Source organism: Notolabrus celidotus, chromosome 9 (assembly GCF_009762535.1).
Source record: "Notolabrus celidotus isolate fNotCel1 chromosome 9, fNotCel1.pri, whole genome shotgun sequence".
NCBI lineage: Eukaryota > Metazoa > Chordata > Actinopteri > Labriformes > Labridae > Notolabrus > Notolabrus celidotus.
The window spans coordinates 16815809-16827740 of record NC_048280.1 but is presented as its reverse complement, the minus strand read 5'-3'; the positions used below and the strand labels follow the sequence as shown (position 1 = coordinate 16827740).

Here is an 11932-nt window from a genome sequence, read left to right as displayed (position 1 = left end):
GATTTAGACGTACTCTCCTGTCCAATTTGCTTGTACAATTCCCTGCAAAAAGCCCTCAGCCTGCTCCTAATCTGCAAACTAAGCAAGTGTTTTTTTTTCCCCCTTTTATTCTTAAAAGACACTGGATTTATATTGGGATTAATAGAATGGGAGCGATGTGGCAACACTCAAACACTCCAGCTCTATCACTGAATTCAATTTAGCTTATTTTTCTGCCTCTCTCACATCGCCCTGAGCACGCCTGAGTGCTTCTTCTGTTTCTGCAAAGCCCCTCAATTTTTCTTTCCTTTTCAGTCCATTCTAACTTTGCTGGTTGTCTCTCTTACTCAATCTCTCTCTATCTCTCTCTCTCTCTCTCTCTCTCACACACACACACACACACACACACACACACACACACACACACACAAATAAAACACACGCTCACTTAACTTTTCAGTATATTCACTCACAGGAGCTTTGTTGTGACATAACACTTTTTATTAATTACATTGTATCACGACAGACTGGTCCAAGTTCAGAGAGAAATCATAGCATTACCTTCATGACTCACTTTTATCATTTCCACCATACGTCTGTATGACTGTACATGTTCCTTTTGGTGTGTGTGTATGTGTGTTTACCATCTGAGCACTTTTTGCTTCATTTCCAGCTTTAATTACCTGTGTGCTTTGCAAGACAGATGGCTCTTACATTTTAGGCATTGAATTACAATCAAGCATCTCTTTCATACAGAACTCTTACAGCATTTTGTCCTGGGTCATATTTTAAGCCTTTTACAATCAAAACATCCACAAAACATCCACCTAAATCCTTCTTTTGTTTTCTACAACCGTGGCAGCAACAAAACCCTCTTCAACACAGAGACAAACAGCACAAACTGAATACTGAAAAACAGAGATACTGCATATAGCGAGTCACAGTTTCACCCCAAAACATAAAAATAAAAAGTTTTTTGCAGAGAAGCAGTTTTTGTGGTTCTACTTTCTTCAAGGTGTTGGAGCTCCAGAAGCATCCAAGCCCAAGGATCATCTTAAAGATGACCTCTGTGATTTTTCTGCTTTATTAGCTCAGACTTTGATGTGTGTGTGTGAGAGAGAGGGGATTAAACATGTGGAGTTCAAACGATGTGTTGAGCAGGAGGCTGATTTTGGAGACATAAATAAAAAAATTGAGTGATTCCATAAATCTTAGCTGCCATAATGCCGACCTCAGTCCAACACGACTGAGTAAAGTCATTTATCATGAATTGGTGAGCGGCGACAACAAATCAATGCCTGATTCCTCCTCCAATCTCATTTGAACCTGGATTTGGGTGGAGTCTGAATCCCTCCTGACTCACTGCAGCATCAATCAGCACTTCTCCTCAAATACACACACACACACACACACACACACACACACACACACACACACACACACACACACTCACTCACACACAAACACAAGAAGAACAGTCACTCAGCATGCTGTATGTCATACTCACACAGTGGCAATTTTTTGGGTGCTGTAACGCTCAGGGAGGAACGCTCAAAATGCTTCTTTAAAGTTGCACTGCTTTTGTATTGGTTCTAAATTGTATAAACATCGAAACATCATCATCATTTGACTCTTTCCTGAATAATTTGCATCTGAAAACACTAAGGACAGTGAGACCAGGAGTGTCATTTGTCCATAATTCAAGTAAGGAAAACTCATGTTATCACACATTAGCTCATATTTGGTACTCCCTAAAGATTACCGTTTTTTTTGTTGTTTTTTTGCCAATACATGCTAAATTATAAGCTAACATCAGATAAGTTACCCAAGCTAACATTAGCATTCAACTTCTTATTTTTTGCCAACACAGGAGGACCCTTGACTGTCGGGTTTTCAAGCACCAACTATTGAGAAAACACTAAATGCCACAGGTTTGAAAGTGTCCATTTTCAGTCACCCGCGGTAGAAATGCTGACATACAAAGCCATATTAGAATGAGCGAACACAAACGCTCGGTAAATACTGGTAAATACTTAAGGTATAAACCATCAGGTGAAACATGTGAGTTTCTGGTAAAATGAAGGTGTCCCTCTTTGGGGGTTTGAAAAATATGTTAAAAGTAATTTTGAGCGATATCATGTAACCCTTTTAACGAGCCAAGGAGTAGATGAGTGATTATGTTTGCTGTTTTCTGTTTTTAGCTAACAGGTTGTGAAATTTTAAAATCAGGAATAATGGCAGGATATATTTTTTTCTCCCCATTGCCTTTGATTTTACTGATCAGTTAGGGAAATGAGAACAATTTGAGAGATTTTCTAAGTTTAGACACAGTTTAACCTAGAATTAAGCACTGCAACATTACACTGCCTTTTAGCTTTCCACCCTGAGTGTGACACCAAAGCAAAAACCGATGCTGATTGAATATGTTTAATTGTGAGTCCAGCTTTCACATTTTCTCTGCCCTCCTCTAAGACAAGAAAAAAAAAAAAAGGTACACTCTAGTTACTGACACAGTCTTGGACACAGCAGTTTGTGGCGCTTATTTCTTTCAGCAGCTTATTCACATTTGTACATTTGTGTTTTTGTTCATTCCTCTCGCTGTTATTTCATTTTACAAAAAATAAATCAAAGAAAAAGTAGCACTTTTTGAGACGAAAGTTTAAGACTATCACGTACAGTATAGGCAGCATAGAAGAGGAAAGTTGGTTGAGTAAGTCTATATTACAGTAGGTCACTTGAAGAAGAGAGAGAAAGTCTGTGATTGTCAGTCCCTCCTTGTCTGAGGTGTCCAATCTCACAACAGTTTTCCTGTCATTTTTCATTTTTCATTATTTGACCGATGACTTGATCTGAGGCCTTGATGCGAAGAAGGGAAATCTTCATCTGGAGTTGTGTTAAAGTTTCACAGAGCTCTCTTGCGTTGTGCTGACAAGTCTTCATCAAAACAAACATTGTCTCACATCGCCTTTCTGTTAAAACGTCTCCACAGTTCATCATTAAAAAAAAACACAGCAGGTATGTACACACACAGTGCAGCCAGCTGGGATATACCTTCAACCTCGTCCTCTTTCTTTTATGAGTTTGATTCTCGTCAATCTTTTCCAGCTCACACACTCCCTGCCCTCTGTTATTGCACAGAGTTATTGTGTTGTAAGTTTTTGAAGCATGTCAAGTGCAGCGTTCACTCAGTGCAAACTCAACTTGACTGTACAGCAGGGATGGATTCTGAGGAGCTTGTTGGCCTGCCATGTGGATGCTGCAGCCATTAACACTCACACCCATGCTCTGCAGGAGGCGATACATTTGTAATATGTCAAATTTGACATTAGTAATAAGTCAAATCCATCCCTGCTGTAGAGCCCTCTGTACAAGAGGACAGGTAAGGTAGCTGTTAAGAGGGAGCATGACATAAAAATACACTCAAGATTATCTTACACAGTTTGCTCAAACATAATAAATAAAACAAGTGACCATTATCAGTCAGTTTGCTGTTGCAAAAGGCAACTTTAGATATAGAAAGAAATGTACAAAAATGCTTTTTTAATTTATAAATAATACTATAAATCAATACAACCAACATTTTCAAGTTCACAAACATCAATACCATCAAGTGCTGTTGTTAAGAAACAAAAAAGACTTCTAGATGAATGTTTGTACATCTAAAGAGAATGGCTGTTAGTGAACCGCTGTGGTTGTGTTTGTAAGAGTTAAATATGCTCCAGCAAAACGCCCAAACAAACATTAAAGTGTTTTCTTGCATGCATGTGAGCTGCTGTATATATACAGTGTGTCGGTAAGACCAGATATGTGAGCTGTGCTGTAAGTGAGTCAAGTGGTTCTCAATAATGGGGATGTGTGGTGCATTATTGAGTTTATTTTCACTGTTAGCTGTTGGTGAATTGCCAGTAATATGTGTGTGTACAGTATAAGCGTGTGTGTGTGTGTGTGTGTGTGTGTGTGTGTGTGTGTGTGTGGTTGAGGCCGAATGTAGGAATGTGTTGTGAGTGTGAGGTTGAAGTTTTGGCTTACAGAACATGTGCAGGCCGCAGTAATGATGGATGCTCACTTTCACTTCTCCCTGAGGACATTCACACCTCCTCTTCCTCTCTCTCCCCACTCCTCTGTCCTCTCCTCCTTCTTCTTCCTCCACATGACCCACTCGTACCTTTTTCCCTGCTCCCGTTGTCTCCTCCTTTCTACCTCATTGCCTCCGTTCTAGACTCTCTCCCTTCCTCTCCATTTTCTTCCCCAATATGCGTTATTACCTCTCCTCTTATTTCTCCTCTTCGCTGCTCCCCTTCTCCCATGTTCCTCCTCTTCTTCACCTCTCTGCTCCACCCCTCCATCCATCCTTCTCAGCCATAAAACAATAAGTCTTGAATGTCTGTGAGGAGTCTGTGCTAATGGAGCCCATTAGGCTGTAATGAAATATACATTACACCATTACAGTGGACGGGGCCCGGCTAAAGCACTGCACCGCTCAAATAATAAAACATGCACAATTCAATTTCCTTCTCGGACAGTTTTGAGTGTCTTTCAGTGTGTGTGTGCGTGTGTGTTTGTGTGTGTTTGTGTGTTTGGAGGTGGAGGGATGATGGTTAAGGTATACAGTGTGTGTGTTTGTGTGTTGTTTTGTGTGCCACCCCCCTCTAGCACAGATGTGGTTTTCAAGGATGTCTGAGTGCTGAAAGCCTTGATGATTTAATATGGGTTGACCAAATGAACCACACCTTCTACAGCACCACCGCCCACACCGCTGACCGAGATCTGACCACTCAAAAACCCAGCCTCCCTCTTTAATCTTTACACACACCCCCCTTCCTCCTCTACCTCCATCAAAACCAAGACCTCTGGGTAGTCAGACAGCTGGGAACATATCAATCAATTGACCCCCGACATGAACGCTTGACATCACAAGTGAAGCATCTGTCACTTTAGGTGGAGGCTGTGTGAGGGGTGTATAGTCATCATATTACCGTGTGCTGTGTTGTAAGGCCTGAGCAAAGTAAGAGTGTACCACGGAGCAGTTATGAGTGCATATATCCTTATTAGCATGTACATCAGTCTGTTGCATGAGGAGATATTGTAGAGCGGTACCAGAGAGTTCAAGCTTATTAACAATTCTAGGATTCACAATTACAATATATTAGAATACCTCTGCCTTCTTCCTGGATTATTTTTCACCACAGAAGTTCAGCTCAGCTTCAGCAGGCACTGTAATGTTCTGGAAAGCATCTTGTATCATCTTACACAGACAACAGATTGTGTTTACTTCTCAAATGTTTTTTCCTCTTGTAGTAAAAGTACTGTTTGTGTAGCTGTGTGTTAATCGTCCCCCTGTGTAGCAGTAGTAGTAGTAGTAGGATGAATACTGACAGTTATACTGAGACAGACAGAAGGACAAACAGACAGACAGACAGACAGACAGGGTGAGAAGGGAAACACAGTGTCTTTATGGCTCCACATCGCCAAGAGCCATCTTCTCTGAAACGTCTCATATTTACACGCAAAGGACTTCAAACTCCAGGAAATCCTCCACCTCCTTGTAATTTCCGAGTCCTGTTGTCCAACAGGCAGCAGGGGATGAGTCACGAAATTTGTAAGTCTTGTTAATCAGGTTTTGTCAATTCAGCCCGAGTCAGTTTAAAGCATTCGGAAAAAATAACGAGGGAAGCTTTCTTTCCCTCCAAAGTTAAATTACTCTCAGTAAATGTCTCTTCAGGAAGGAAGGAGCAGGGAAGGAGCTGTGATGCACAAAGGAGGGGAAATTGGCGAAATTGGAGGAAGGAGCGAGGCGAGTGGGGATGGGTTGAGGAATTTTTTGATTGCCTTTAAGAGTTTGATAATAGCTTCACATCCTGTACAATGGTACCTCGCATCACACACTTCATTCACGAGTGTCACCATGTCCACCCTAACAGAAAAAAACACACTCAAACATGCATGCAACCCAGAATGCACATACACTCTTCAGATATAGATTCAGTTTCCATACAAACACACACACACATTCAAATCTCTCCTCGTCCTTCTACTGTGTTCAGCCCAGTATATCCAGGTACACAGGTGAGGCCTTGGCCAGGTTGAGGAGCAGACCGTGTATTTCCTTGATGTTGAGTCTCATGTGCGGCTCTCTCTGCCAGCAGCCCAGCATCAGGTCGTACACTTCTTTAGGACAGGTCCTGGGGCGCTGCAGCACCCGGCCCTGTGTTATACACTCGATCACCTGCAGAGGAGGGAACGAAGACACCAAGTTTATTGTCAGTTACAAAAACAAACCAAAAAAGAAAGGGTAAATAGAAAGTGCTCATCAATTCAGGCTGAAATATTTAAACTGCGGTGAAGCTGAAAGAGTATTTTTTGCGGTGAAGTTCACTGCAGTGGCATACATGAAAATGTCACAGTGAATAAATTATTCACTGAGGTGATGAAGTTATTTGATGCTGAAACACTGAATGAGACAATCCAATTCCTTTAGGGCTGTGTGAAGGGAAATTTAGTGTTTTGTGGTAGGTTTATTTATTATTCTCCTTAAAAAATACAGATTTTACATTAAATCTAGTTTTGAAGGAAGAAGAGGATTTGTTAATGGAGGAGAAGAGGCTGTTTGAAATTACTATTCAAGAGATGTATTTCCTGTATCCTTCCCTAGCAGCAGTTTGGAAAATATCTATACAGTTAATAGCTTGTGATATAATTGAGATTTTTATCATTTCCTCGCTGATTACAGTGTAGTGGTGTCGATTCAGCTCCAAGAAACAGTGTGTTTCTACCAACTTGCAACATATTCATTCAAAAAGATTTAATTCCAGCAGATTATCAATCGATATCTCTGAATAATTCAGAATCAAGCTTGTAAGAGAGTAATCACGGTGCTAATCAAACATTTACCTCATCTACTCATACAGTGATTATTATCATTCTGTGAGGGTAGAAAAAAGGACATCTTATTTAGAACTGAACTCCACATCAAGTTTAAAGGAAATCAGAGGTCAGGGGTGAATGAAAAGAGAGATTGAATTGATGTAAACGGGAAATGATGACCATGTTAAAGGCTAAAGGTTGAAGTTTAAAGGGATGTAAAGAGCTGTAACCAGAGTTGAGCGTGTCGTGTGGGTGAGGACGATGAGGTTGAGGTGGGGGTGAAGGGTTGAAGGGTACTGACATGCTGGGTTTCTTTACGGAAACTGGGTCAAGACCCTGAGTGTACTAAAGGAAAGATTTGGTAGGTTATTAATAATTCAGAAGAAACAGACAATTGTTTATTTATTCATTTATGTAGTTCGTTGTTTTTTTTGCTGATACAGAACAGCTGCTTTTTTGCTACGCTTATTGTACGAGCTACAAATATGTTTGTTAACAGTTTTCTTCAAAATCAAACTAAGGGATTTAGTTTCCTTTATGCTTGTACTGAGCTGATATAATGAGTCGAATATTAAGTCCACTGACAGAAAAAGAGCTCCTTAATTATTGTCTTTTTGTGTCTTTTGCAGGTTCACACTCTTTGTTGTTGTTTTCCAGAATTCTTCCAAAGCAAATGAGCCAACAGCTGAAACTGCAACACTCAAAATATTTTACCTTTTATTTTAACATTTTTTTAACCAAATATCTTTGTTCTTTGTTCACTTTTTACATTTATATTATTGTTTATCATTTTTTACATATTATTCTGACAGAGTTCAGTCTTGTTTGGGTCCCTGTTTAAAAAAAACATCAGTGGGTTTAAAAATGTTTGTCCACAAGTATAAGCTTGTTATGATTAATCCACAGCTGTGCTAAAGGGTTTAAATGGCAGCTATCTTGATGAACCAATTATTGTTTTCATTGATCAAGACAAAACACCAACACCACTGGATTCAGCTCCTAAATGTGATTACCCTCTGCTTTCCTCATTTTATTAAAGTCAACTATTGAAATGCCTTTTAATTCACTGGGAAATAAATCTTCAAAGTATTAGAAATTGAAAGTGATGCTTGGTTGCAGCTCGAGTCCTTTATATTTCAGATAACATAAAGAAAGATAAGACAAACCTTATCTTTTTAGATTAATTTAATCCTAAGGGAAATTGCTTTGCAGCAGTTCAAAGTAGGAGAGGGTCAAAACGTATGAAAGAAAAAATCCTAAAAGATGACATCGAAACGTAATCATATCAAATATTGTTAGAGTGCAATTATAGGCAATAAAAAACGAAATAGGGTCAATGTTTGATTTGTTCAAATCCTCCTCCTTTTAGCACCTTTTGTAAACACATTAGGGGAGATTGAGTTTTAAATACAAGACATATGAAGCTCCACAGCGTCAGAGTGTCATACCTCACAATATATTCAAGACATGATGAAATGATAAACAGCTTATTGCGTGTCTGAACAATAACACTGTTTATAATGCTATGACTCAGGATAAAGGATTCACACATGTACCAACGAGAAACCTAAGTAGCTTTATTCTGAGCTGAACGGGAGTTCTTTCATTGGTTTGGGCAGCGGCATCATGTTTACTGATACTTTTAGCTAGCTACAGGCACCTCTCAAACTTGTATCTAAAGGTACAGCCTCTCTTATCTTTGAATTTGTGTCTGCTGGTGTGTTCAGGCACAGTGAAAACCTTAAATCCAGGATAAGGGACTTTGCTCTTTACTGTACCTCATTATTGGAGAGCTGGTACCATGGCTGTTTGCCATAAGTGAAGATCTCCCAGAGGACGACTCCTAGACTCCAGACATCGCTCTCTGTCGTGAACTTTCTATACATGATGCTTTCAGGCGGCATCCAGCGAATTGGCAGCATGGTGTGACCTCCAACCTGTAAACACATCACAAAACCACCCACAGACACACACACGCACACACGCACACACAGAAAGAGAAAGTGTAAAGTCAGTATAATGCACAGTAAATGAAAAAGTGAATATATAGAGAGCTGCTTAGCGTCCTCTGACAGAAATTTTAGCTCAATATTTAAATTGTTTTCTTCTCTCTACCTCATTGTGAGTTTATGATTCATGGCCATGCAGCTTTACGCACATCACACAAGGGTCCAATACATTTTAAAAAACTGCTGCTGACATTTCGGTCTTCCAAACTGCAGCCTGAGGTGTTCAAGGCAGCACAGCTTCATGGTGGGACAGTGACGGAGAAACAGTGCATCATCACTGTGACTGTAACATACCTCACTGCTGATCAGGCATACTTTCATTTCACTGACTACTGCGCTGATGAAGGAGTTCTGCTGTACATTTGCTCAAACACAGAAGATTAATGTTTGGTATTTGCCAGTGAGTTCTAATTGAATACACTAATTAATTTGATCAGTAGGAAGTCAAGTGTTTGCAGTAACATGTGAGTCATCAAAATGTCGGCAGTCTTCTATTAGAAGTTAAAATTTGCAAAAGTAATATACGGTTTAGTCTTTGCATTGATCATGTGCCATGTAAGAGAAGTTAAATTAATTTAAACTTTCTTCCAAAAAAACACTTTACAGCACCAAAGTCAAGTAGTTTTTAAATACAGTAATCTGCAGCTAGTCCGACAGAAACCAACACGCGTTCTTAAAAAAAACATTTGGTCATTTCATTAAACTGTAATATGGACTGAGTCTTCAGAGTCTGTCTGATTGTTGTATTCATCTGCAGCTGTCTGTTCATCTGCTGAACAGACAGTTTATTCTTCTGTAAGGGCGTCCACAGACTGTGACTGGAACTATACTGGGTTGAGGCTGGAGCATGAAAAGTTCCTGTGCTTCAAAAGGCACAAATTATGGGAAAGCCTCTCATTCATCAAGCTCACACTAACGTGTAATCACTGCATTATGTTCGGATAAAAGCTCTCACGTTTACATATTCATTTGTTGGCTCAAAGCCATTTCAACAACCTGTTTAGATGTGCCACTACTTGAATCTTAACTCTGATGCAGGCCAACCCTGCATACTCACTCCCTTATATTGAGCCTCCCTTCTCCCCATACTTCTCCTCCGAACATGAATCTACAGACCCATCTGCGCTCCGTTGCTCCACACAGATAGCACAATCCATTTTCTGAGGTTTATGTCTGTTATTAATGGCTTGGCACCCACACTTGGTCTGTTTCTTTGTTAGTCAGTGGGTTATTTAATGGAGTAATAAAATGTGCACGGTCACACAGATAGCCATCAGGTTCAATGGTACGCCTGGGGAAACATATCAGCCTCCATCTCTGCAGCTCTTACTCCTCATAACCGGGCCCTCGCTCCTCTGTCTCTAAACACCATGTTCTGCTGCTGCTTTTTCTTTTCTTATTTGCATTTTTCTCTCTGGCTCTGTCTCATTTAAGTGTGCTTTATTGGCACGGCTATAATGGAGAACAGATTTGCCAAAACAGTAAAATAAGGGTTACAATCTAAATGAAGAATGGTAGTACAGAGCAAAAAAGAAATCATTGACAGATTAGCCTACATTTTTACATAACATAAAAGCATGCCATACTACAGTGTTTATATTACAAGAACACATTTTCTTAATCTTATGATGTTACACTTATATTTATATCTTATTATTCTGTCTGGAAGTCATACTGTGGAACATCACCCCCTTACTTGTTGCTGTGTGTGCAGTAAGTACTCTTTAGTTCAACCCATGCTTTACCAGGGACCAAATTAGGAATTCTGTACTTTTTTTTTTTGAGTTGTAGAGATCACCTTTTTGAAAAATTAGTTATTACAAAATATTTAAATCAGGGGACATAGTTACTATTGTTAAACCAACCAAAGAAGCTATCATTAGCCTCTCAAGCTAATACAAAGCATGCTTTAATTGTAAGTAAATAGCTTGAAGCTGGGGTTAGTTGTCAGATTTAGATACACTTTTTGTTATACTGGTTAAAATGATCTTTAAGTCTTGATTGCAATCAATACATAACATGTTCTTAAAAAAGAGTGAAGAAGCCCATATCTACAGCCTGAGTAAACCTGGGAAAACACCAACTAATCCCTGCCATCAGGAGCCAAAATGTGAAACCAATTCGACAGAGTCCTGAGGAAATGCTACATATAGCAACCAACCCTATAGCTTTAATGGAATATGGTTGAAATATCTGGCTGGATACGAAATAAACATTCACTCCTCAAATTAGCTTAAATTGTTCGACAACATACAGCAAAATGTAGTTTGTTTAAAGTCAGTTTTGTATTTCCAACTTACTGTAAGCTGCATGAGTACAACATAATGACACAGATACTTTGTGTTTACAAATGTTTCCAAGTGCCAGATTTGTAAGTCATCAAAGGCTGTGTCTGAGACTGAGTACTATCAAACTTTTCAAATTAATATGGCATCCCATCGAGTATGTTTGTGAGAAACGCTGAGATGATTGGCCAGAGTTTTTAAGAACATGAGATGGACGCTCACTGGTAATTTTCAACGACCGCAGTTTTTTCTTATTTGATTTAAAACAGGGGTTTTAAATGGGCAAACTGAAACACAATAAATGACTGTAAATTCAGTGTATCATATAATATACAGACAGTGATTGTGATTCTGGACACAGCCATTGTTTGTTCCATTAAATTCCGTCGGATAGATAGTTTTCTGACAGTATTTATTCACTGAGGTGCATGGACCGGCTGGTATGCATTAGTCTTTTTGTTTTATTCATCATGGCTGATCATTTCCCCTGATGGTCTGAAATATTAATATTGGGCTCTTGAACAGCGGGGCTACAATTCTTCATGTTTGTTAACTGTCTGTGCGAGTGCGCTAAGAGAGAGGGAGAGAGGAGGAAAGAGAAGGGCAGTCACTTTACAAAGGCCTACAAGGCTTAATTGATCAAATAAGTAAAATAAAGATAGAAAGAAAATGAGGGAGCAGAGATGGAAAGCCTCACATTTTTCTGCTTGTCATTGGGCAGGATGGTGCATCAAATATTAAGAAAGTCATGTTAACAGTGACGCAAAGACTCTCAGTGAAGTAAAGACAGAGAAT

The 11932-nt window shown here is 39.4% G+C and overlaps 1 protein-coding gene across 1 annotated transcript in view; it reads right to left on the bottom strand.

The window, feature by feature from the left end:
- Positions 1 to 458: 458 nt before the first annotated feature.
- Positions 459 to 11932, bottom strand: part of ntrk2a (neurotrophic tyrosine kinase, receptor, type 2a) — a 107919-nt gene continuing 96445 nt past the window's right edge. The window contains exons 20-21 of the mRNA XM_034692241.1: positions 8622 to 8780; positions 459 to 6205 (exon numbers count right to left, since the gene is read on the bottom strand). Of these exons, the coding sequence (XP_034548132.1) occupies positions 6020 to 6205; positions 8622 to 8780 (345 nt within the window). The 3' untranslated portion in view covers positions 459 to 6019. The remainder of the gene's footprint in view (positions 6206 to 8621; positions 8781 to 11932) is intronic.